Source organism: Cyprinus carpio, chromosome B23 (genome assembly GCF_018340385.1).
Source record: "Cyprinus carpio isolate SPL01 chromosome B23, ASM1834038v1, whole genome shotgun sequence".
NCBI classification, from domain to species: Eukaryota; Metazoa; Chordata; class Actinopteri; order Cypriniformes; family Cyprinidae; genus Cyprinus; species Cyprinus carpio.
In genome coordinates, this window is record NC_056619.1 from 26437014 (window position 1) to 26464750 (window position 27737).

At 40.3% G+C, this 27737-nt stretch overlaps 1 protein-coding gene across 8 annotated transcripts; it reads left to right on the top strand.

Annotated features, from left to right (window-relative positions):
* Positions 1-5118: 5118 nt before the first annotated feature.
* On the top strand, positions 5119-27737 carry si:ch73-168d20.1 (NACHT, LRR and PYD domains-containing protein 12). Of its 8 annotated transcripts, none has more exons than XM_042750874.1 (18): positions 5119-5181; positions 11718-11746; positions 12345-12452; positions 13667-13789; positions 13938-14004; positions 16165-16372; positions 17076-18804; positions 20155-20328; positions 20455-20628; positions 21019-21192; positions 21528-21701; positions 22462-22635; positions 22834-23007; positions 23586-23759; positions 23982-24155; positions 24323-24496; positions 26786-26959; positions 27309-27737. In XM_042750874.1, the coding sequence occupies exons 2-18, from the start codon at positions 11730-11732 to the stop codon at positions 27424-27426; spliced, it is 4110 nt and encodes a 1369-aa protein (XP_042606808.1). In that variant the 5' UTR covers positions 5119-5181; positions 11718-11729; the 3' UTR covers positions 27427-27737. The 8 variants fall into 8 exon arrangements, with proteins under 8 accessions (XP_042606808.1, XP_042606809.1, XP_042606812.1 ...); XM_042750875.1 differs by having other exon boundaries at positions 5125-5181; positions 11707-11746; XM_042750876.1 differs by having other exon boundaries at positions 5136-5181; positions 13944-14004.

The window sequence follows — 27737 nt, forward strand, 5'->3', positions numbered from 1 at the left end:
TGTAAAACTTTATAAAAGTGCTCGGTGAGGACCATCCTGCCGCAGCACAGATATCCAGCCATTCCACTGAGGGCCGCCTGAGTGAAGCGACTGTTCTCTAGTGGAATGCAAGCTTTTCCTAGAGGCGAGGCTTACCGCGCGCCCTCATTAGGCTAAAGATATTGGTCCACCAACCAATTGGGACATACTGCTTTGTGACAGCATGGCTGTATTCTTTGTTTACAGACAAAAGCTGTCACGCCATGATGATTCGACATAGAAGTCTTAGCGATCTGACAGGGCAAAAACTTAGATCTTCTGTTTTCCAGGACCGTCTGCTGAAAATGAAAGGGGTTCGAAGCGACTTAGGGACATCAGTTAAGGCCTCGGTCGCAGATTTCACAAAGTATCAAATCCATGCACGACGGCGAAAACAGAAAGAGCCCGTAAATACTCTCTTGAGGGAGGATATAGGCCATAAGAAGAACAGTGTCTTCTACTCAGGATTTTAAGGTACGGTTTTATGGGCTCAAACGGATGTCCTGATAGACCCAGTACAATAGATTCCATGAGGAACTCGCACAGGGCGGAAAGGCCTCAGCCGTCGCGCACCTTGTAAAAAGCGAGAGACCAGCGGATGACGGCCCACTGATGCACCATCCATATATACGTGGTTAGCTGAAATGGCTGCCACTTAACTTTCAAAGTTGCTGGCGTTATATGAAACGGTCTTGAAGGAACTCCAGTACCACTGGGCAGTAAACTGGGTCTATACTACGAAAACCACACCATGTCGTAAACAGCTTTCCCATTTGAAAGCATATAAGCGTCCTCGTAGATGCTGCTCTGGAATTCATTGTTAGCCCTCGGAGGTTTTCCGCAGAAAGACCGGGACATATTAACTTCCGCTCAGAGGTTTTCCACAGATCTGGCCTCGGTGCCAAATCATCCCTCGTTTGCGATAGTAAGTCCTGTCTGAGGGGAATTCCCATGGAGAGAGCCCACTATTAGACTGACCAGTTCCGCAAACCACGGCTGTGTGGGCCACCACGGAGCCCACCAGCAGCAGCTGCTCCACTCTGTCCAGCCGTATCCTGGACAACACCGCTGGAATTAAACGAATTGGAGGGAAAAGCATACAAGCTGGTCCTGGGCCAATCGTGAGCTAACGCATCCAGGCCTAGGGGCGATGGAGGGCATAGGGAGAACCACAGCGGGCATTGCTAGTCGTGCTCGACGCGAATAAGTCCACTAACGCCTCTCCGAATATCTGCCATAAAAGGCTCACCGTCTGTTGGGTGTAATCTCCATTCCCCCTGCGCCAGAGTCTGTCTGGTAGAAGATCCTCTCCGACGTTCAAACGTCCGGGGACATGAACTGCTCGAATCGATAGAAATCTGTTCCGAGACCAAAGAAGAATACTCCTCCGCCAGCCTGCACAGGGGGCGAGAGCGGTAACCCTCCTTGATGATTCAGGTATGACACAACCGCCATGTTGTCTGACCTGAGTAGTACATGACGCCGGTCAGCAGATTTGAGAAATACTGGAGAGCTAGAAAAACTGCCAGTATTTCCAACCTGTTTATGTGCCAACCGCGTTGTGTGTCGCTGTCCACACTCCATTAGCTGCTGGGCGCCCTTGACAAACAGCTCCCCAACCGGTCAAAACGCGTCGTACACCGTCGTGACAGTCTCTCGGGAAGCACAAATCCCCAGCCGAACTCCGGCTAGAAGGAACTCGGTTGGACATCCACTGTTTTATTGACATAACACACCTCCGTGTCACCGAAATCGTACGATGCGGAAAACAACGGGGTGAAATGTTCTGACTTTTCGTCCACCACTGAAAAGGGCGCATGTGAAGTAAGCCCAGACGAATTACAGGGATGCCGCTGCCATCAGACCTAACAGCCTGAGACACAAACTCACCGTCACTGTTGCGGCCTACTTTGAAGTGACGCACGCATGACGTGAGAGACTGAACGCGCGGGAGAGATAGTCTGGCTGTCATCGCGCGAGAGTCCAAATCTATTCCCAGAAAGGTTATCCGTTGAGAGGGGATTAAAACACTCTTCTGGAAATTCGTGCATAAGCCCAGGCTTCTTAAAATGATTCAGCACTAAATCTCGGTGAGAGAGTGCTTGAGTCTGTGATTGAGCTAGCACCAGCCAATCGTCCAAGTAATTCAACACACGAACGCCCTGGAGCCGCAACGGGGCCAGAGCTGCGTCCATGCATTTTGAAAAAAGTTCGGGGAGCCAGGGCTAAGCCGAACGGGAAGAACACGGGTATTGATACGCTTTGCCCTCTAAAGCGAAATCTGAGGAACTTCCTGTGTCTCTTGATGATCTGAATATGAAAATATGCATCCTTCAGATCGATCGTGACAAACCAAGTGTTTGGTTGAATCTGAGACAAAATGGACTTTTACCGTTAACATCCTGAATTTGCTCGTCCTGAGTGCAAGATTCAAACGGCGTAGATCCAATATGGGTCGCAAACCGCCCCCTTTTTTTGGTACAACAAAATAGCGGCTGTAAAAACCTGACTCCATCTGAGAGGGGTGTACTTCTTCTATAGCCCCTTTCTTCAGCAGAGCTGTCATTTCTTGCCGCAGCACCGCGACTTCCTCTGGTTTCACAACCGTGGGAAGAATTCCGCGGAAAGGAGGCGGGCCTTTTCGAAACTGAATGGTGTATCCGAGACGAATCGTGCGTAACACCCATTGCGAAATGCCGGGCAAGCATTCCCACGCGGCCCGAAATAGCGTCAGTGGTTTCAAGGTTTCCGCCTTTTCCAGCGTTTTCATACGCGTTAACATGCCCGAATACGGAAAGCTCGCGGCGTCCGTAAGCCGGGGAAGCGCGGGCGTCAAATCCGTTGCAATCTCGTTGTGTATAATCCTGAAGCGTGTCCACGGCAGGAATTAATCCAACAAGATGAACATCGGGCTCTGCCGCTAGCGAAAAAGCGGCGGCTGTATGAGCCGTCATAAACGGGCCGTCTTTGCCAGACCCTTGTAGCGTTCCTCGGATTCTGAAGGCTGAATCGCGCAGAGTGTCTGAGGAAACGCCTGACATGGTTACTCGATCCAATGCTGCTCGAAGCGCCTTTTGCGGCGAGACAGTCAATGTTAGAGCGTGGGGACTGCAGTGAGAGGGTTAGAATGCGCGAAAACGGTCCAATAGCGCTCTCTAGCGGAGGGCACAGTCCCTGGCAAGCAGCAAGAATATCAGGAGCTGCTATTAGGAGCCCGATTTAGCCGCCGAACTCAGGTCTAATCTTTTCCGCTGTCGCTGGCGAGCTGGTGGAAAAGCCTTATTCATAGGCGAAGGCTCTTCCCGTGAGGCAGCCCGTTGGCGGTTTGAAGAGGTTGAACGAGACCGCGCGGGCGCCTGCCGCCGTTCAGTCTCTCTGGGTCTGCGTGGAATCAGCTGGCGGAAAGCGGCTGATTGCTGTTTCGCTGCCCTAAATTTATCCACCACCGACGTAACTGCCTCTCCAAACAAACCGTCCTTAGAAATGGGCGCGTCCATGAGAAAAGATTTATCCTTTTCTTTGATATCGGTGAGATTCAGCCAAAGGTGGCGCTTAATCAACCCAGCCATGGAACGGCCCACTGCCCGAGCAGTATGTTTGGTAGCGCGTAGCGCCAAATCCATTGCCCGACCCGCAGCTCTTTCACAGCCTCGGGGTGTGATGCCCTCCCCCTCGTCGAGATCCTTTAAAAGCTAAGCTTGGTAGGCCTGGAGGACCGCCACAGAGTGGAGCGATGCGGCCGCCTGGCCAGCTTTGTAAGATTTTTCCCTACGAGGCTAGACGTGACTCGACACGCCTTCGAAGGAAGGAGGGGGCGAGACTTCCATTGGCCGAATTAGGCGCCAGATGTTCGGCGAGGAGGTCTCCTCTCAACCGGAGGCATCGCTGTATAGCCACGGTTTTCGCCATATCTGAAATGGTGGCGAAATCCGCAGCCGCAGCGTTCGTGATGCGCGCCGAGTAGGGCTGCTTCCAGGACCTCGAAACCTCCTGGTGGAGGTCCGGGAAAAAAAGGCAGGGGGCCTACGGGGCTGCGCGGGGGAGCACGACTAGTCAAAAAACGGTCGTCCAGCTTAGATGAAGGTTGGGCCTCGGAAACCTCCCAGTCCAGTCCCAGCTTACCCACCTCACGAGAGACCACATCCAAACAGCTCGCTGTAGGAGGGAGAGACGCGCTTCTCCTGTCCGCTAGGAGGGAGAGGGCTGTCCGTATCTGCCACGAAAGTCCTCAGACTCCGAGCCCGCTGTGGATAAGACGTCGTCGTAGGAGATAGCATCGTATGCCTCCGGGGTGGGCTGTAAACCCCCGTCCGAGAACACAACGGGTTCGACGAAGGTGGCATCCTGCACTTTTAGGGGAGAGCGAGCGATGTGGAGAAAACTCCAGCGCCGCGCTGTCGTCGTTAAGTGAAGGTCGCACATGTCTCCCCAAGCCATCGCCTCGTGCGGTGCCTCGGCAGCCGCAGAAGCGACACGGCAGGGGGGTTAGAACCTTGGGAAAACACTTCTACCCTCGAGCGCAGTACTTTTAAGTCGCAGGCCCTCACAGTGGGGACAAGAGGAAAGGCCACTAAGCGCAGACCTGCGCGTGATGTAATCCCAAACAGACTACGCACCTTTCGTGAGTGTCTCCCTTAGTGATGAACCTGGTACACGGTTCCTTGCACTTTCGAAAGCTCATCGCGTCCGTAAGAGGATTAACACTGCTCGAGAAAACCGCTATGAACGCGAGATGATTTGATTCTCTTTCCTGAAGGAAATGAAATCTGAGCGAAATAGCGCGCGGCGCCCGGGTATACGATGCGTACGCATGCGTAGGGCGGTGCCAAGCGCTATTTGGCCAATAGGGATTGGCGAGATGGTATAGGGCTTCAGACATTCGTCACACCGAAGGTGTTTCCCATACGGTGACGTCACCGCAGCATCGAAGTGACCTATGAAAGGGAACACGGTGACGTGATTATCGTAGTTTTTGATTGTTTAATGGAGACACTTATTTTTTTTTTTTTTTTTTTTTTGCTGTTTATGTTTTCATGATTATATTAGTTATTGTATGACGTGATTATCGTACGTGCGTGGTTAGACACGAGTTTGTCCGTGTGAAGCTCCAGGATTCGTCGAGGAATGTGAGGAATATAAAAAACTCCGAGAGAGGAAAACCGAGTGAGTATCACGAACATCACTTATCATTTAATATAGAACAATTAAAATGAATGCAGAGTTACATTTATTTACTACAGCCAAAGCCCCAAGGATGGTAAACGGGCGGCTCACAGTGTCTTTTAGCAAGCCCCCCTGGATCATATAGACACGGATGATCAATTTTAAAACATTTGAAAAGCAAGTCACGTAAAGATTGCTTTCAGTTTATGATGTTTATACTATCTCCAACCAGTTTCCAGCCGCTCCCAGATTAATATCGGCGTGCAATCTGCTGTAAACATTCACTAACATTAGCAAATAATAAATGAAAACAGTATTTTCCAGTCAAGATGGTAAACGGATTATCTTTTTACCAAGCTCAAGGAGGAGATATGTGTTTTTTTTTGATAGATATGTATTTTTGCTCACAAACAACGGGGATGCCAGAGTTGCACTTATTGCCTCAGATTTCAAAGGTAAAATTCATAGTCAACAAAAGCTTTTTGCCAAATGCATGCATTGAGCGATGTTTCTTATTAGGGTTTCCAGGTCCTTAAAACGTCTTCAGTTAATTGTTTACATTTAAGGCCATGAAAACTCTTAAATGGTACAAAAAGTATAAATTATGAGAGTTCTTTGGGGACGGAAAGACAAGAACTGTTATATGGATTAATATAACCAGGGCAGGCCATGCAGAGACCTTTGGAGGGGCAGGTGCTCAAAGTATGAAGCATGGGTTTTAAAGCTGCAGTCCGTAACTTTACCTGTTCAAAATGTACAAAATTTCTATAATACGCGAGTACACCATGAATCCATTTTCCAAACAGTGTTTTTGGCTTGTCCTGAATCACCACGGCACACCTATAATAAGTGTTTATATTTGGACTATTTAGACTGGTTAGGGTAGGTCCCGCTGCGGAGTAGCCCAGTACCTGCGTGATTCGCCATAGACATACACGGGCCTCAAATTTGGGCCCGAGCCCACCTTTTTTCCCCCCTTCTCCCAAAACATCTTATACTACTGTTTCAGCTATTAAAAATAGTTCAGTTTTGCATGTAATGGTAAAGTGATTATATTTTGTTTATTTTTTTATTTTTTTTTTCTTAATTTCGTTTGGAGTTTTTTTTGTTTTTTGTTTGTTAAGTTTTTGTTTTTTTTTTTTTTGAGTAATGAGCAAGCGGCAGGCAGTAGGCTGATAGTTTATGTTTCAACAATTTAGCCTTTTCAAATCATCACGACTTGCCTAAAATAAAATCTATAGATACAAACCCGATTCCAAAAAAGTCACTGTACAAATTGTGAGTAAAAAAGGAATGGAATAATTTACAAATCTCATAAACTTATATTTTATTCACAATAGAATATAGATAACATATCAAATGTTGAAAGTAAGACATTTTGAAATGTCATGCCAAATATTGGCTCATTTTGGATTTCATGAGAGCTACACATTCCAAAAAAGTTGGGACAGGTAGCAATAAGAGGCCGAAAAGTTAAATGTACATATAAGGAACAGGTGGAGGACCAATTTGCAACTTATTAGGTCCATTGGCAACATGATTGGGTATAAAAAGAGCCTCTCGGCGTGGCAGTGTCTCTCAGAAGTCAAGATGGGCAGAGGATCATCAATTCCCCCAATGCTGCTCGCGAAAAATAGTGGAGCGATATCAGAAAGGAGTTTCTCAGAGAACAACTGCAAAGAGTTTGAAGTTATCATCATTTACAGTGCATAATATCATCCAAAGATTCAGAGAATCTGGAACAATCTCTGTGCGTAAGGGTCAAGGCCGGAAAACCATACTGGATGCCCATGATCTTCGGGCCCTTAGACGGCACTGCGTCACATACAGGAATGCTACTGTAATGGAAATCACAACATGGGCTCAGGAATACTTCCAGAAAACATTGTTGGTGAACACAATCCACCGTGCTATTCGCCGTTGCTGGCTAAAACTCTATAGGTCAAAAAAGAAACCATATCTAAACATGATCCAGAAGCGCAGGTGTGTCTCTGGACCAAGGCTCATTTAAAATGGACTGTGGCAAAGTGGAAAACTGTTCTGTGGTCAGACAAATCAAAATTTGAAGTTCTTTTTGGAAAACTGGGACTCCATCCGGACTAAAGAGGACAAGGACAACCCAAGTTGTTATCAGCGCTCAGTTCAGAAGCCTGCATCTCTGATGGTATCGGGGTTGCATGAGTGCGTGTGGCATGGGCAGCTTACACATCTGGTAAGGCACCATCAATGCTGAAAGGTATATCCAAGTTCTAGAACAACATATGCTCCCATCCAGACGTCGTCTCTTTCAGGGAAGGCCTTGCATTTTCCAACATGACAATGCCAGACCACATACTGCATCGATTACAACATCATGGCTGCGTAGAAGAAGGATCCGGGAACTGAAATGGCCAGCCTGCAGTCCAGATCTTTCGCCCATAGAAAACATTTGGCGCATCATAAAGAGGAAGATGCGACAAAGAAGACCTAAGACAGTTGAGCAACTAGAAGCCTGTATTAGACAAGAATGGGACAACATTCCTATTCCTAAACTTGAGCAACTTGTCTCCTCAGTCCCCAGACGTTTGCAGACTGTTATAAAAAGAAGAGGGGATGCCACACAGTGGTAAACATGGCCTTGTCCCAACTTTTTTGAGATGTGTTGATGCCATGAAATTTAAAATCAACTTATTTTTCCCTTAAAATTATACATTTTCTCAGTTTAAACATTTGATGCCATCTATGTTGTATTCTGAGTATAATATTGAAATTTGAAACTTCCACATCATTGCATTCTGTTTTTATTCACAATTTGTACAGTGTCCCAACTTTTTTGGAATCGGGTTTGTATAATAAAACAGTTTAAGCATATAACAGTGTTTAAACGTTAAACCTAGATAAATGTGCGCTATATCCAATAGTTTCTGCGGAGAGTGGAAGCTTCGTTGCTTTGCAGGACATGGAGGCGCGAGTGTGATAATTTTTATGTTTTAAATGTGTGCTATGTCATTTTTGTTTTTAAGGTAAGAATAATTCATCATTCGTAACTGTAAAGGGTCTAATTTTATATTTGTTCACTCACAATATCAACAAAACGTTGTGCTTTTATAAAATAAAGAAAACAAACATGATGCGCTTTCTTCTGTCTGGTCTTGAATAGGAGCGCTTCACAAAAATGAACTGAAACTCAGCAAATACATGCCTCACAGTTATGATAAATATTTCTATAGAAAGCTTTAAATTAGCACTTAATGAATTAAAACATATCGGAAACAAAAACTCTTTTATTATAATCATAATCTGTATGGATGCATTTCTTAAAGGTCTGGTTATGATGTGGTGATGGTTGGAAATGAACATGTAGGATAGTTTCGTTGTCAAATCAAAACTCTGTCAAAATGCAGTTGTTCCTGAAGCATTGGGAACTTTTAATAACTCCCCACGCTCCAACTTCTCCCTGATGCTCTGCATGGTCAACTGTCACCTGTATGCTACTGCGTGTGTATATGCATTGCGTATTGCGTAGGCGTATAGCCTATGTGTGCTCTGTGCATATATAGGCACAATAAAAGGAGAGAAGCTAAATGAGCCCGAGCCCGATCTGTAAAAAAAAAAAAAAAAATGGCCCAAGCCCGGCCCAAATGGACTAGAGTGCCGCTAGAGTGCCAAAAGTTACGGACTGCAGCTTTAATAGGGCTGTACTACTTACTGACACAGGTACGTGTATCTAAACGGTTCTTCTGTATTGATAGCAGCAAAACGCCATGATGCAGTTTTGAAAAAGAAACACAGAACAGAAAAGACCACTTTAAGTTTAAAAATTAAATAAATTTTTATTTGTGGAATTTAGTTTATATGTGGTTTGAATTTTTCTTTGCACAACTTAATCACTCTGGTATTTATTTTATTATTGAGTTATTGAGTTGGTTATGCTGTTATAAACACTACTGTTGTTGTTGAAAAAAAATATTTCTGTCTTAAAACAGAATTTTATATCAAAATATATTTCTGTCTTATTTAAATAGAATTGTATTCAAATCCTGTTCTGAATTTATAAATTTTTTGATGATAATAAAAACGGGATTGATATGTTTAAATCGGAGGATGAGAAAATCAGTATAAGCCTGTTTTATCAGTGTTGTGATATTTGTTTTATTTTTAATGTACTTTTTTTTTTTTAGTTCTGTAATAATAAAAGTTCAAAGTAATAGTTTTTAGTAAGATAACAAAGACAAGAGCCCTCGATGCCCTTTAAACTTTTCCCAATCAAACAGCAAGAACGAAAGAGAACAGGTTCCTTTGTTTATATTGCTGTGTGTAGAACGTTAGCTGCATTTTTAATATTTAATTTGAATTAAATGTAAATTCGTCCCCTGCACTTTATTCGGGCAGGTGTGTTCACTTAAAGGTTTCTAGGTTTAAATTCAAAGAAACAGTATGGATAGTCTTTGCGGGGAAGTCGTGGCCTAATGGTTAGAGAGTCGGACTCCGAAGGGTTGTGAGTTCGAGTCTCGGGCCGGCAGGAATTGTGGGTGGGGGGAGTGCATGTACAGTTCTCTCTCCACCTTCAATACCATGACTTAGGTGCCCTTGAGCAAGGCATCGAACCCCCGACTGCTCCCCGGGTGCCGCAGCATAAAATGGCTCCCCACTGCTCCGGGTGTGTGTTTTCACAGTGTGTGTGTGTGTTCACTGCTCTGTGTGTGTGCACTTCGGATGGGTTAAATGCAGAGCACGAATTCTGAGTATGGGTCACCATACTTGGCTGAATGTCACGTCACTTTCACTTTCACTTTCATGATGTTTTATTCTTATCCAAAATGAGTGAATATCTGGAGCGCTCAACACTCTCACGCAGTGTGTGCTTCATTCATACTCGAAGCCGGAGGGCGCTCTCGTGCAGAAAGTCCAAAACAGACTCATAGAAGTAATGACTTATGATGTGCAAGAAATCCCTAATATGGACATAAGCATCCGACTATCACTGAAGCAGAAAAAACGTGAGGACAATAAACACACGATTGCGAAAATATACGGTTTATGTGTGTCTTTTAAGTTATCACCAGGTAATAAATAAACTATATGAATAATGTAATACAGATTGTCATATAATTTAGTATCTTATAGAAACTATAAAATATATTTACTGCCTTATTCTGTAATAAAAATGGGGAAAGGTGCTCGTAGTAACCGTTATAAACCGATCATAAAATTTTCATTAGGAAAATATTGAACAAAAATATTGTAGCCCCTTGCTGCAACCAACCTTACATTCAGTGGCTACAAACAGCAATATAAACAACAGGATTCTGACTAGAACCAGAAGATCTGAGCATATCACACCAGTCCTCAGGTGCTTACACTGGGTTCCAGTTACATTTAGAATTGATTTTAAAGTACTTTTACTCGTTTATAAATCACTCAATGATCTAGGACCGAAATACATTGCATATATGTTCACTGAATATAAACCTAACAAAGCACTCAGATCATTAGGATCGAGTCATTTAGAAATACCAAGGTGTTCACACAAAACAAGGGGAATCTGCTTTTAGTCATTATGCCGCCCGCAGTTGGAATCAGCTTCCAGAAGAGATCAGATGTGCTAAAACATTAGTCACATTTAAATCTAGACTCAAATCTCATCTGTTTAGCTGTGCATTTATTGAATGAGCACTTTGCTACGTCCGAACTGATTGCACTGTATTTTATGTATAATAATGTTCTATTCTTAACTGTTTTCATTCATTTTAAATCATTTTTTTTATGATTGTTTTATTCCTTTTATGTAAAGCACTCTGAATAACCACTGTGTCTGAAATGTGCTATGTAAATAAACTTGCCTTGCCTTTGTGCAACCACAATTAACCCAACATATGACTGGTGAGTCTGTGCTGTTTTGTTATTGTCAGGTTCCATTAGGCAGTAGAGAAACTACACTGAAAAAGCAAGCTGCTTTATCGGCATCTATTAGAACTGATCAGTGAAGGTTCTTTGTGGAAAAAAACATGGTTAATCTATGGTGTTGTTGAGTGAAGAAACAAGACAAAGAGATGTAGTTACCACAGGCAGGGTCAAAAACACCAGCAAACAACAGCATCCGAGGCAAAACAGAAGGGTAATCCACTAAACAGGCAAAGGTCAGGACAGGCAGCAAACAGTCATAGAAAACCAAGGCAAGGCAAAATGCTTGGTAGAGTCCGCAGTGCTAAACAATACTTTCCAATGTGTCTGTGTTTGTGTGCCATTCTTATAGTCCACCTAATGACAGACAGTTTTGAACTGATGACCAGTTCTGATGAAATCAGGCAAAGGATTATGGGAAATTGTGTCTGGTGTAAAGTGGCAAGAGTCTGGGGTGGAGTGCCCTCTGGTGACCATCAAGGGCACTCCAGCTGGTAATTGCAACAGGCATCAATGTTAGAAACCCACTTTTATTTTGAATGTTATGCCTGTCAAACAGACTTATTTATTTTTATTTTTTTTGTGAAATGAATCATTTCTAGATCACACACATAACTCTCATGAGCTAGTATTTATTCACAGTTTGTTCACAGGTGGGAAGAGCCATGGACTCCAGAAAGAGGTGAGATAAAAAAAAATATATATTTTTAAAAAAGCACCTACAGTAGCTATACATGATCGATTAGTATATATGCTCTGACTTTATACTTACATTTGCTATTAACAGCATGAATAACTTTACTATCGAAACAAGATAGTAAGGTGCTGTAAATGATTCTTCTGCATAATCTGTGTGAGTCCGTGGCTTTATAAAGCAGAAACAGATATTTCAGTGGCTGTTGGCTGAAGTTCTGAAATGGCTAACATCAACTTTAATATTATGCATTCATTTTTAAATAATAATTTAAATGAACATTACAGTTTCTATGTTGGACATGTGTGCCAGAGCAAACCTAGATTGCTTCATACTAAACAAAGCTGTCTATACTCAACACATTCTTATTTTGATGTGCTTTGGTCAGTTTTTGTTACTTTTCCCATCAGTTTAAAGTAAAACAAAAATCACACCTCTCAGCTGAATATTTCATTACGTCTGAACCATCATATATTTTGATTAAAGAATTAAATGAAATATTGTAATTAATTGAAAATAATTATAATTAAAACAAAGTGCATATTAAAGTTCAACTGCTGTTGCTTGTCTGGATGTTTTCTTAAAGGAGATCGATGTCTCCTGCTCCAGAGTCCAGCTGTGTGTCTATGAGGAGTGATGTGTCAATGGATCCTCCAGCTAATTTTAGTTCAGGAGACTCTTCTGCTAAACGGAGGTGAGGAATGGCTTCTGCTTACAAACCACAGTGTAATTGACTCCCATAAGCATAAGTCATTGCTGTCAGGCAATAGAGGACGTGAGTAAACATCACTTCAGTTGCACATCATCCTTAATAATTTCATATCATTATTGTTTAAAGACAATCCATGTAATATTACGCAAGTAGACTGATCTGATAACACAGTTGATCACTGAATTATAATTTACAGTGCCGCCCACTAATATTGGCACCCTTGTGGCTGTGAAAATAAATCTGCGTCATTTATCTTTTTGATCTTTCATTTCAAATATTCACAAAATTCTAAACTTTCATTGAAGTAAAACAATTAAAAGTGGGGGGAAACTAATTGGCCACAATTATTGGCACCCCTAGAAATTCTTACAAGTAAAATATCTCTGAAGTATATTCATTCATATTTACATTATGTAGCACACCAGTGTGACTGAAATTGTCCAGCCATGACTTCCTGTTCCACAGGATTCTAAATATGAGGAACACAAATTCCAGGTTCCCTTAATCATTAATCACAAGGGGTAAAACCAAAGAATATAGTCCTGATGTATAGAATAAGATTGTTGAGCTTCACAAAATAGAAAGTGGCTGTAAGAAAATAGCTTAAGCATTGAAAATCCCCATTTCCACCATCAGGGCAAAAATTAAGAATTTCTAATCAACTAAAGATGTTACAAATCTGCCTGGAAGAGGATGTGTATCTATCTCGTCCCTTATTTCAGTGAGGTTCAGCCAAAGGTGGTGCTCCAACAACACCAGGCTGTCATGACCTTGCCAATAGTCTGAACTGTGGCTTTCGTAGCACGCAGAGCCAGATCAGTCACTGTGCGCAGCTCTTTGAAAGCATCCTGATGTTGGCTGGACTTGTCCATATCAAGCAGACGGCGGACACAAGTCAGCAGCTACCGCTTCCTCCAGAGGGGGGAGCTTGATATAGCCTTTTCCCTCAGGGCCATTATTTCATAATGAGATTTTCTCAGTCACACAGGTACTTTCATATAAAAGTGACTTACAAATGAACAAGATCCCATGCAGTTCAACATCAAAAGATCTTGTGTATAAAAGAACAGCATGATAAAGTAATGGAATAAATACTTCAAATGAGATGCAGCAACTTTCATTTGTTTTATTAATTGCAGCTTTGCAACAGAGACAACAGCACTGTCATTCATCTCATGGCATGACTTCTCTTGTAGGAAAATTTCAAACACAAGGTCCATGTCTCCTGCTCCAGAGTCCAGTAGTGTGTCTATGAGGAGCGATGCGTCAATGGATCCTCCAGCTAATTTCAGTTTGGCAGACTCTTCTGCTAAACGGAGGTGAGGAGCGGATCATGGATGAAGCACATTAATTATCAGCTTTATCCTATTGGACAGTTGGTCAAGATTTTGTACTGTATTTGATATTAAGGAATGGACAATATCATGCATGCATTTACTGTCACTGAATAACTTTTTGCATGTTCAGCTACAGTAATGAACAGGAAGGAACAAATTCTTTGAATAGCGAGATGAAGTCAGATGCTGTCTTCAGGGTGAGTTTTATTAAGTTTTTGGTCATAAACTAGAATAATTCTATAATCTATAATCAGGGATGCACATAAGTGGTGCGCATGTGTACATTGAAAAATAAGAAATGCACTGGGTAAATAAGTTCAGACCACTCATTTGTGTATCGACTAACTGTAATAATATACAAGATTTATGTTAACACTTAAAGCATAAATCTTTATCAGCGCCAATAGCCTTGTGGGCAGTGCTCCGACATACAGCGCCGTTGTGCTACAGGTGTCCAGAGTTTGAAGGACCTTTCCAGATCCCGCCCCCCATCTCTCTCCCAATTCACTTCCTGTCAACTCTAAAATTCTCCTATCACAATTAAAGGCAGAATTGCCAAAAATAAACCTAGGCTACAGTACATGCTTCCAGTTTCAGAGCAAAATGCAAAACTGACATGTCATTCACTGATGAGATTCACTCAGCAGCACTAAAACCAGCAGCGCATTATCTTGCCAAAATACTTGCTTAACCCAGATTTATAAAACCTTGATGATTTTAGGTATGATAACAATAAAAAATTATGTTTTATTAACAAAGTTCTGGAGGAGCATGTTAAGCTAACAAACCTAATTATTAAGAAATGAGCACATTCAGTAGTTAACTCAATTAACAATATAAGAGGTATATATATGTACAGTAGACACAACAGACTTATCTATGTTCCTTGACAGTTTTCCAGCATTTCTTTGCCAGTATGTCACAGAAATAACTTTTCCCACCCAATGACGTGCCGGATTTTTCTTCGCCGCCCAGCTTGGTCAGCTAAGCCTACCCTCACCTCCTCCAGCGAGACTTCCAACCAGCCTTCTATAGTTCGGCCGTGCCAACAATTCCCCCTATTGAAAAGTGGACAGTATTAAGCATAAATCCTGGCAGGTGCAGAGCTCTTATCTTTACTTTCACTCCTTCCCTTGTCTCAATCTATCTGCCAAATAGACTGCAGAGATTTTTCAGTTACATTAGAAAACCAAAACCCAGATACATTATGTTTGTTGTCTTTTCTCGAGTTTTCCATTGCGTTACTGAAATCAGCCTTCCCCATAAGCAGCACAAACTAAATGATTATTTGGTGCTTATAGCTAAGCTTGAATTATTCTATGGATGAGGTCACTTCTACTCTTACCACAAGTCCATCTCTTCAAAATGTGCAGTATGGGTCTCTAAATGGAACCAATGACCCTGATCTTAACAGCAGAGTGTTCCTAGGCTGCAGAAATATTTCATGCATGATGTGCAGGTCAGTAGAACAATCTACCATGTCATGCCCACAAATTAACCCCTTTGTTCCCCCCTGCCCACCAGTCACAACCCCATTTAAATCCACCAGCTAAGTGCCAAGACCTGCAACCACCAACACGATTAACAATTTAGAGGGTTAGATTTTAGAAGCTCTGTCTTTTGCAGACAATTTCAATGTCTGCAAATGCTCCAGACAACATTGCCAAAACCTCCACATCTGAAAAACAAAAAATTACTTATCGGCTCCAGTGAATATTTCTCACTTATCTATCAAACTATCTTTATCTTTGAGCCCTCCCGGTCATCCATCGGCAAGTAGGACTTTTCTGCCCTACACTGTGAGCTGATCCCATCAGAGGTTGCATGGACCCTCCTGTTCAAAGCACTTGGGCTCCTTCATGAAACGCTAACTTGTCAAATTTCAGTGCTCATTTTTGGGTGTTTAGTCTATTCATAAAGCGGCTGTCCATTGCTCAGTTGCTTTTGGGGGTACTCTGGGTTCGGGCCAAATTGTGTTCTGAGATCTGAGCTCTAGTATAGGACAACTCATATGATTTGCATTTACATTTACTTTACCTTTTTTTTAAAAAAATGTAAATATTAGTATTGTACTTTTGAAGTGTATTATAAAATAATAGTATTTTTATGCAATGCTCTTTTTTTGACAGAGTTTACAAATGCACTTTTACCACCTTTTTACAAACTTGTTATTAGACTCATCTAGTGTATACCGATTCATAAACATCATCCTCATGATGTCAGTTCCCTTCAGTATCATTTAACAGGAGTGTTGTTGTAGTGACATTAGTGTACTAAAGCTCTTGTGCATTGTTCTCTTCACTTTCTGATGGAAGTTGAGCGTCTGAATGTTCACTGTAATTAAACACTGATTTCAGGAGCTCGAGGACACAAGCATCTCTTTGATGAAGAAAGAGCTGAGAAGATTTGAGAAACTGCTGAACCCAGATTTCTCTGCATCCTCTGTGAGAGAGGAGGAGGAGGAGGATGAAGGGCAGGGCCGAGTGAGCGAGGCAGTTATGAGGATTATGCTTCATGTCCTGCGGAAGATGAACCAGCCAGACCTCGCTAACACACTACAGATCAGTAAAAGCCAGATTTCAAACTCTCTAGCATCCTTGCTGCTCATTTGTAGTGAATAATTTTGATTTGTTAATTTCAGTTGAGTCTGTTACTTGATTATGCATGCAATTTGCTTTGTTGTTTTTCTGTTTAATTCTTAAAGGGTTAGTTCACCCAAAAATGAAAATTCTGTCATTAATTACTCTCCCTCATTTTGTTCCAAACACATAAGACCTTCGTTCATCTTTGGAACTATTTTTTTATGAGATCTGGGAGATCTCTGACCCTCCATAGACAGCAATGATATTAACATGATCAACGCACAGAAATGTAGCAAGGACATAAGTAAAATAATCCATGTGACATCAGGGGCTCAACTGTGATTTTTAAGAAGCTAGGAGAATACTTTTTGTGCTCAGTGGCCCAGTGATGTCTGCTTACAGCAATTTCATATTTCAACTAAAATTGGATATTATAGTTTGTTTACAAACTTTGATGTTGGCTTGAGAAATCCTAGCCTGAAAGTGTAAAATAGTTTAACAAGCTGTAAGTTGTAAGACTAAAATGAACATTTGAACATTATAGATAGTTGCGAGAGTGTTCTGGGAGGTTGTTAGGGTGTTCTGGATAGTTGCTGGGGTGTTACTACATGTGGTTGCTGTGCTTTTCTGGATGTTCCTAGAATATTGTTATGCAGCATAAATATTTTTTCTGTTGTATATTGCAGGGTTGATCTCAGTGAGTCAACAACAACTGAAATCAAGACTGAAGCAGAAATTTCAGAAAATCAGTGAAGGAGTCTCAAATCAAGGGAATTCAACACTTCTGAATGAGATCTACACAGAGCTTTACATCACAGAGGGAGGGATTGGCGACATCAACAATGAGCATGAGGTGAGATGGATTGAGACCTCATTGTCCAGAGGTCGAGAGACTCAGGAAACTCCAATCAAATGTAATGACATCTTCAGATCCTTACCTGGACAAGACGAACCCATCAGAATGGTGCTGACCAAAGGTGTTGCCGGAATAGGAAAAACCGCTTCAGTGCACAAGTTTGTTCTGGACTGGGCTGAAGGAAAAGCTAATCAGGACGTTCACTTCATCTTTCCGCTTCCTTTCAGAGACCTGAATTTGATGAAGGAGAAAAAGATGAGTCTGATGGAGCTTCTTTGCTGTTTTTTCACAGAACTGAAACCTATAGAATATAATGACTATAAAACTATCTTTATTTTCGATGGTCTGGATGAGTGGCGTCTTCCTCTGGATTTCCAGAACAATGAAATTTTGTGGGATGTGACCAAATCGGCCTCTGTGGATGTGCTACTGACCAACCTCATTAAGGGGAACCTCCTTCCGTCTGCTCTCATCTGGATCACTGCTCGACCGGCGGCAACAAATCAGATCCCTGCAGAGTTTGTCGACCGGGTCACAGAGGTACATGGGTTCAGAAACCCTCAAAAGGCTGAGTATTTTCTGAGAAAAATAAAAGATCACAATCTGGCCAATAGGATCGTCAGACACATCCAATCAACGAGGAGCCTTTACATCATGTGCCACATCCCAGTGTTCTGCTGGATCTCTGCCACTGTTCTAGAGAAAATGTTGGGTGAAGCAAAGAGTGCAGAGATTCCCAAGACCCTTACTCAAATGTTTGCACACCTCCTGATTGTTCAGACCAAACTGAAGACCCAAAAGTATGACGGGAAATGTGAAGTAGATCTTGAGCAGGCCAGAAAGAGCATCCTGTCACTTGGGAAACTGGCTTTTCAACAGCTGGAAAGAGGCAACCTGGTCTTCTACTTGAAACAGTGCGACATTGATGTCCGAGAAGCATCCATGTACTCTGGAGTTTGTACCCAGATCTTTAAAGAAGAGTTTGGTCTAAAGCTGGACAAGGTGTATAGCTTTGTGCATCTGAGTGTTCAAGAGTTTTTCGCTGCCTTGTTTAAGTTCCTTTCCTTTGCTCGGGAGAATAAGAAGTCCTCAATGACAGGTTTTCTGAAGCGTGAAGTGGACAGGTCCTTGCAGAGCGAGAATGGACACCTGGATCTCTTTCTTCGTTTTCTGCTGGGGCTTTCGCTGAAGTCCAATCAGACTCTACTACGGGAATTTTTCACAATGACGAGAAGCTCCCAGGATCCATGTGAAATTATTGAGTACATTAAGAGTAAAATTAGAGAGAATCCCTCTCCAGAGAAGTCCATCAATCTGTTTCACTGCCTAAATGAGCTGAATGACCAGTCTCTGGTGCAGGAGGTCCAAACGTACCTGAACAGTAGAGGCACCCATCGCCTCTCTGGAGTCAAACTCTCTCCAGCCCAGTGGTCAGCTCTCGTGTTTGTGCTGCTGAACTCTGCAGAAGACCTGGATAAGTTTGAGCTGAGGCAATATGAGCTGTCGGAGGAGTGTCTTTTGAGGCTGCAGCCGGTGATCAAAGCTTGCAGAAAAGTAGAGTGAGTATATTAAATTTGCTAGCCCGTTATAACTCACTTATGTATAAAGCAGGGTTCTCCAACCCTGCTTCTGGAGAGCTACCATCCTGCAAATTTCATCTCCAACTGGATCCCAGTTTTGGAGTCTTAAAAAATGATTACAAAATAGATGTGAATATAAAAGGATGTTGAGATATCTTTAATACTTCTTAAGTTACAGGCACACAAAATAATATTTATGGCAATCAGACATGCGTTGTATGCAATTGTTTAGAGGGTGTTCAGGGGGAAACAAGATATAAACAAGATACATTTCTATATTAGTTGTTACTTAGATGTTCCACTTTAAAAAAAATGTATCAACTGAATGCAAAGTGACCCACATTTGGTCTTCAACTAATGTGAAAATGTGTACAATATAACAATTGACTTATCAGTAAGCCCCGCCCCCTTGTCCCACAATGTTTTTGCACAATTTTGGACACAGAATGATCACCATTCAAGAGGGAATTGAATATGCCATGGAGTGATATATAATTTTTTTTTAAAAAATAAATATGGTGGGTAACTTGATTAATTTGGAAGTGAGGGTTAACAGATCACAATGCAAGTGAGAGAAGCTTCAAATTACGGCCGTCACGATCACGGATGACAACATCCAGGATCAACAGTGTTCATGTATCAAAGGGGACGAATAAATTAATTTACATTTAACCAGTTTAATATGGAGACACACTAAAATGTAGACCTTTGTTTATGTGTTTTTGACCTACACTGTAACATATATGATGTTAGAACAGTTTGGTTTGTACGTTAGCATGGACTCATTAACTTTAACGTTAGCTAGTTTTAGCCAGAGATACCTTGCTGAAGCACAATATGACATTAATGTTCTGCTTGAGCAGATGAAAACTGTAACTTAATGAGAGTATAAAAACCAGAAAATGAATGTTTTCTTCTTCATTGGGATTAGAGTTGAATGCTTGCAGACATTTTGCTCTGTTCTGTTTGGGTTCAGGAAATGGAATAAAATAAATTATTGGTCATATTTTATTTTGCATAAACAACATCAAACTGATGTGAGCTTCGGATCTTCCAATGTTTCTCTATGGTGCTGAAACCTACAGATGTCCGAGTTCCACTCCCTTTGCAACTGATACTCGACTGCCATTGGCTCATCTACATTCGAGGGGGGGGGGGGGGCTTACCGATAGGTCAATTTATTCGTGGAGCCATATTGAGAGCCCTGGTATCCCTGGAATTGATCCACATAGGGCCTTAATTAATTATCTGAACTGGTTAAATTAGCCTCCATGTTACCATACTGATTGCTGTAATTTGAGATTAAGGCATATTTTTTTTCTTTGCCAGTCTGAAGGGCTGTAATCTCACAGATCACATCTGTTCAGCCCTGGCCTCCGCTCTCAGCTCGATCTCCTCCAGTGTAAGAAAGCTGGACCTCAGTGACAACAACCTCCAGGTGTCAGGAGCACAGCTTCTCTCTGCAGGACTGAAGAGTCCTCACTGTAAACTGGAGATACTGAAGTAAGTATTTTTTTATTTTTTAATCCATTATTAATTTCAATTTTCATCTCTGAATGTCCTTATGCTCTGATATTATGTATGTGCTTAGTATAAATAATTTTCAATTTAGTACAAGTGTTTCTGCAGGTTGTGTAACTGCAATATTAGAAAGGAAGGCTGTGCTGCTCTGGTTTCTGCTCTTATATCAAACCCGTCACATCTGAGAGAACTGAGTCTGAACTCCAATAAACTAGGAAATTCATCAGTGGAGCTTTTGTCTAAACTACTGGAAGATCCACACTGTAAACTAGAGAAACTACAGTGAGTGATATAATCAAATCTATTGTTCTGCTTCATATTTTATTTGATATATTAAGTCATTCTTCTTATATTATTCTACAACAAATATGCAAAAATCTTACATTAAGTTAAACTGTATATACCTAAATCATTGCTGGTGATATTAAAAAAATTACATTAATATTTCTTCTCATTTTAAGCATGAACTCACTTCTTTTTGACCAACTTGAAATGTTTTGCAGATTCTACAAGATGTAAATTATGAAAACCACTCTACATTAGTCGTACATTAATGCACAATATCACCCATTTTAATGCTCACACACTTGCAGCTCATTACCCAATTTTCTCTTCTGAATGAATGCGTGTGTTGAGCTGTGTATATGTTAACAGTGTGTTTTCTCTTTGTAGGCTGTATGACTGCAGTATTGGAGAGGAAGGTTGTGCTGCTCTTGCTTTATCGCTGATATCAAACCCGTCTCATCTGAGAGAACTCAATCTGAACAATAATGAGTCAGGAGATTCAGGAGTGAAGCTTCTCTCTGATCTACTGAAAGATCAACACTGCAAACTAGAGAAACTACAGTGAGTAATATTTGATGAATGATTTTAAACAAATATATGAAACACAGTTATGTTTATCACTTATGTTGTTTAGATTGTTGAAATAGTAAAAAATAGTAATGGTTTTATATATACTAAAATTAATTTCTTTTGATTCTGGGGTGAATTACTTTAGTCTAAACTAGCTTTGTGAGTTGGATCACCATAGAAAACATTGTTATCAGGCAAATGTTTGTTCCTGGTGCAAATGTCCCTATTGAGCTTATATTCAAAATCTTGTTCATACGGAATGTTCACAGCAGATATGAAAGTTTGGCATCAAAGAGCCTTAAGTGTGAGGTGGTTTTTCTCTGCAGGCTTGATGACAACAGAATTGGAGAGGAATGTTTTGCAGTTCTGGTTTCATCTTTTATATCAAACCCATCACATCTAAGAGAACTCAGTGTGAGCTGGAACAAACCTGGTGACTCAGGAGTGAGGCTTTTGTCTGACCTTCTGAAAGACTCAAACTGTAAACTGGAGAAACTACAGTAAGTGATGATGCATCTTTAGGATGCAAAATGCATAACATCACAAACAATTACATTAAAGGTGCTATATACAATCTTTACACGTATCAAGTACAATACTGCACTGTAGGATTGAAAATATTTGGGCAATGGTTTTATATTAGCATAATACTTATTGTTTACAAAGGCCAAATGTATCTCACTTTCATCATACAGTATATATTGTATATAACACATTTAAAGAAATAAACGTGTTGAACAAGACAGAACCTTCAAAAATGGTGGCAAACTGCAGAATCTAGTTGTTCCTCAAGCCAAGAAATAGACCAACAATAAGAAATGTAAAATAGCATGGAACAGCCAATAGTTTTCTACAGTGACACTTTGCAGAGTTTCCCTCCACTTGCCCCAGCTCCACCTGTCTACATCTGCCTAGGGATTTATGTATATCTCTTCATGCAGCAGCAGTGTGTCTGTGTATCTATTGGCAGTAGCAATCAACATGCTAAAAAGATTCAGGAGTTGTCATTATTGAAGTTTCTGTTCTGAGGCTTCATGTTTCTGCTGTAGATCAGGATCTGTTAGTCAGTTTTAGGAAGTTTTTTTCCCATGTGTAATATGGCATTTCTAGTAGTCTTTATTTGGTTTCCCAAATCACTTATCTATTCATTTTGTTTTGTCCAACTTGAAGTGCATCCTAATGTTCATTTGTGTTCACCTCATCATCATCTTTTACCTGCAGAATTTGAGTGCTGATCTTTAAGTGTCTTCTTCTCCTCAGGTTGGAGTGCTGCAGTATTGGAGAGGAAGGTTGTGCCGCTCTGGCTTTAGCTCTGACATCAAACCCCTCTCATCTGAGAGAGCTCAATCTGAACTACAACGAACCAGGAGGCTTAGGAGTGAAGCATCTGTCTGATCTACTGAGGGATTCACGCTGTAAACTGGAGAAACTAAAGTGATTATAGTTACTCATATTAAATTTTTTAATGTATTTACTGATGATTTTATCCTAAGTGACTTACAACATAGCAATTTGTCAAAGAGCCAACAATACTTAATAACAAAAATTTATTTTTGTTTTTAGTTTATAACCAGCATTAGCAATTTAGAATTTGTGTTGAGCAGGAAATGTATGTCATTCATTTCTTTGCAGGCTGGAATGCAGTGGTATTGGTAAGGAAAATTGTGCTGCTTTGGTCTCATCTCTTATATCAAACCCGTCTCATCTGAGAGAGTTCAATCTGAGCTGGAACAAACCAGGAGATTCAGGAGTGCAACTTTTGTCTGATCTACTGAAGAACCAACACTGCAAACTGGAGAAACTAAAGTGAGTGATGTTTTAATATCTTTATTTTAAGTAGGATGTCTTTAATGCCAAATTTGTAACAATAATCATACATAAGGCCCATAGCACACAATATAATATAATTTCAGTGGAGTGATATTGAGGTTACTGTGCAATTTGGAATAACAATCTAATTGTGATTATTTTGGTAAAGTTTTTTGATTTTAAATGAAATTGCAAAAAAAAAAAATCCAGGTTTACTGTGCTTTTATTTAAGGTCAAGGTGGCTATATAATAATAATAATATTAATGATAATAATTATTGTTATTATCATTATTATTATTAAAAAATACTAATTCAGGATCAAATAAATATTACTATTTTAATATTTCCATGTAAAATAAAAGATGTAATTTGAGAAAAATAGAATAATTTTATTTTACATCATGTCTAAAAAATACCAAGAGTAATCATTCAGTCTTGAATCATTTTCAAATGTTAAAACATCAAACTTTTAAATGCTTCTCATCACAAGATGATTGTGGATCTCCAGCACATATATGATTGTATCTTATGCAGACTGTATCTTACACACACTGATCGTATCTTCTTTCTGTAGGCTGTATGACTGCAGTATTGGAGAGGAAGGTTGTGCTGCTCTTGCTTTAGCGCTGATATCAAACCCGTCTCATCTGAGAGAACTCAATCTAAACAATAATGAGCTGGGAGATTCAGGAGTGAAGCTTCTCTCTGATCTACTGAAGGATCCACACTGCAAACTAGAGAAACTACAGTGAGTGATATTATTTGAGTGTATTTTTGAAAACTGATATTGTACCATACCAACATCAGAAGGATGTGTTTGTAATCACAGAAAAAGATACTCAAACAGGCATGCATATTGATTCTCAACCAGGGTTCCAAGTGACTTAGATGACTATCAATATTGGAAAATATATAAGTAAATTTTTGTTGTGTTAAAGAATGAGGAGTTTTTCCTTTTTTCTCTTTGCAGGCTGGAATACTGCAGCATTGCTAAGAAAGGTTTTGCTGCTCTGTTATCGGGTCTGAAATTGAACCCGTCACACCTGAGGGAACTCAATCTGAGCAGGAACGAACCGGGAGACTCTGGAGCGAAGAGTCTGTCTGACCTCCTGAAGCATCCACAGTGTGAACTTGAGAAACTAGAGTGAGTTTCATTGTCTGCCAAAAACTACAAAAATCATTTTAAAGGGAGTGCTATGAAAAAATATGTCCTATTTCAACATTTGTGGCTAGCACTGAATGCACTGCACCAACTCATATAGGGATATAGGATATATAGGGTTTGATGCATTTTTCTCCTTCTCTTTGCAGGCTTGATGACTGCAGTATTGGTGAGGAAGGTTTTGCTGCTCTGGTTTCAGGTCTGATATCAAACCCGTCACACATCAGAGAACTCAATCTGAACTCCAGTAAACCAGTTTACTCAGGAGTGAATCTGCTCTGTGATCTACTGAGAGATCAGCGCTGCAAATTGAAGAAACTACAGTGAGTGATATTTCATACATTACATCAAGTCACATTCTCTGATATTATTGCAAAATAAAGTCTTACATTCATAAAGTCATGGCATTAAATGTTGCATAAATTGCTAAACATGACCATCTTCCTCACTATGTTTTTACTTGTTTTCTAGTACAAATAACTAAACATCCTTAAATCAAGATGCATTTACTTGAGATGCAATCTTACGTCTTTGTTTCTAAGAAATTGAGTTAATTTCCTTAAAACAAGACAATAATATCAATGAGGTATGAAATTGTGTTGGTTTTTGAAGTCTGTTGGCAGATATTTTCTCTTGTTGTAATCATGAACTCAGATTGTTGGAAGCAGTATTTTCAAGCTGTTGATGGTACAGCTAATTTTCTGCTCATATTGATGTATTGTGCTACCTTAAATTTGGTCCTTATGTTTTTTTTTTTTTTTTTAATTGACCTTTATAAAACCTGCATAAACTGGATACATATTGATCCTTGAGACCAAAACCAATTATTACTGTGTTTTGCCACAGTTCTCATAAGGATTTAGTCTGTCTCCGTTCATTCTGTCTCTACACATGTACAGACTCCGATCAGATCTACAGTCGTGGCCAAAAATATCGGCACCCTTGGTAAATATGTTCAAAGAAGGCTGTGAATTCGTCTGCATTAATCCTTTTGGTCTTTTATGTAAAAAAATCACAAAAATTTATCCTTTCATTGGATAATAAGAATTTAAAATGGGGGGAAATATTATTATGAAATAAATGTTTTTTTCTTATACACATTGGCCACAATTAATGGCACTATTTTATTCAATACTTTTTGTAACCTCCATTTGCCACTTTAACAGGTCTAAATTTTCTCCTATAATGCCTGATGAGGTTAGAGAACACCTGACAAGAGATCAGAGACCATTCCTTCATCCAGAATCACTTCAGACCCTTTAGATTCCCAGCTCCATGTTGGTGCTTCTCCTCTTCAGTTCACTCCTCTCATTTTCCGTAGGGTTCAGGTCAGAGGACTGGAATGGCTATAGCAGAAGCTTGTTTTTGAGCTCAGTGACCCATTTCTGTGTTGTTTTTGAGGTTTGTGTTTGGGTTATGGCCCATTATAAGATTTCTAACAGAGTCAGTCACTTGCTGATTTTTTTATCTGTTGGTATTTGATAGAATCCATGATGCCATGTATCTAAACAAGATGTCCAGGACATCCAGGTGAAATATAGGCCCACAACATCAAAAATACAGCAGTATATTTCATTGTACACATGGGGTACTTTTTTCTCTGTGTTCATCAAACCCATTTTGAGTGTTTGCTGCTAAAAAGCTCATTTTTTGTTTCATCTAACCATAGAAGCCAGTCCCATTTAAAGTTCCAGTCATGGCTGATAAATGAATATGCTTTAGTTTGTTTTTGAATGAGCTAGGAGAATTTTTCTTGTAACCCTCCCAAACAACATGTGTTGATGTAGGTTCTGTTTGACAATTTTTTTAAAGGTTTTCTGAACCAGAGACTCAACTATTTTCTGCAGTTCTCCAGCTGTGACCCTTGGAGAGTCTTTAGCTACAGACACATGATATAGACACATGTCCTCTTCCAGGCAGTTTTGTAACATTTTCTGTTGATTGGAAATTCTTAATTATTGCCCTGATGGTGGAAATGGGAATTTTCACTGCTCTAGCTCTTTTCTTAAAGCCACTTCACCAATTTGTGAAGCTCAGTTATCTTTTGCTGCACATCAGAAATATATTCTTTGGTTTTTCTTATTGTGATGGATGATTAAGGGAATTTGGGCTTTGTTTTCCCTCCTCTTTATATTTCTGTGAAACAGGAAGCCAGAGCTGGATGATTTCATGTTTATAATCATGCTGGAGTGCTCAAGAATACTCACAAGAATTTCTAGGGGTGCCAATAATTGTGGCCAACGAGTATTTGAGAAAAACATTCATTTCATAATGATATTTCCCCTCCGTTTTAAATTCTTGTTATCCAATGAAAGGATACATTTTTGTGAATTTATTTAATAAAATATCAAAAGGATTAACAATGCAGATTAATTTTCACAGCCTTCTTTGATCATATTTACCAAGAGTGCCGATATTTTTGGCCACGACTGTATACGTGGATAAATATCGCACTGATTACATTACATGGCAAAAAGACTGTTTAGAAGTGCAGACTGCTATTTCCTACTGCCGTACTAAAGCAAAAGTAAAAACACAAAGTTGGTAAAGAATTAAACAACTTTTACACAATGCCAGTAGACAGGGATGTGTAAGTGTCTTCCTCTTCTCAGGCTGGAGTGCTGCGGCTTTGGGGAAGAAGGTTGTGCTGCTCTGGCTTTAGCACTAAAATCAAATCCCTCTCATCTGAGAGAACTCAATCTGAACTACAACGAACCAGGAGACGCGGGAGTGAAGCTTCTGTCTATTCTTCTGATGAATCCCCACTGTAAACTGGAGAAACTAGAGTAAGTGACTTTATTCTATTATATTGTCATTCGGTGGCCAGTATATTAAAATCAGGCCTGGTGATGCATTTAGATGATTTTTTTTTTAAGCTTTGGTTGAAGTTGACTTCAAGAACTGAAATTTCATCTGAAAAACTCTGAACTTAGTTTATACAATCAACAAGATGCACACACCACATTATTTATATGTTATGACCATTACTACTCAATATTACTACAAGACCGTCATCACTGCAGTTTTATTATTAATTATGTAAGCCATGTGTTTTCTCACAATTATTGTTTCATTTAATGGCAGAAGTACTCTCGCTCATGCTGGATGAAGTGTATTTTCTCTCTGTCTCTGTAGGTTGTCTCACTGCAGTATTACAGAGAGCAGCTGTGCTGTTCTGAGATCAGCTCTGAGTTCAAACCCTTCACACTTGAGGGAACTCAATCTGAACTACAACCAGAACATTCCACATTGACACTGTTTTCCGATCAACTGGATCCACTGAAAAGTCAAACCAAATATAGCTATAAACTAGATAAACTATATCTAAATTTCTCAGTTTGTGTAGATCCATATGGGGTTCAGAGTATAATTTTTTATTCACAATAATTTCACACTTATCTCATACAAATATGTCACTTTGTTTCATAATTATGGTTTATACATTTTTCTTTATGTATTCCAAAAGAATGGAAGTGAAATGTAACAATATGCCACATAGGTGGAGTACATTGTAACATCTGAGGGGCACATTGTAACATAATCCTATGACAGCTTAAAATGTTA

Bases quoted from the DNA above. Each gene is read 5' to 3' on its own strand.
- si:ch73-168d20.1 (XM_042750874.1), top strand. The intron at 20,329-20,454 runs GTAAGTATTTTT...GTGTTTCTGCAG, and splicing joins TGTAAACTGGAGATACTGAA to GTTGTGTAACTGCAATATTA. The intron at 20,629-21,018 runs GTGAGTGATATA...TTCTCTTTGTAG, and splicing joins TGTAAACTAGAGAAACTACA to GCTGTATGACTGCAGTATTG.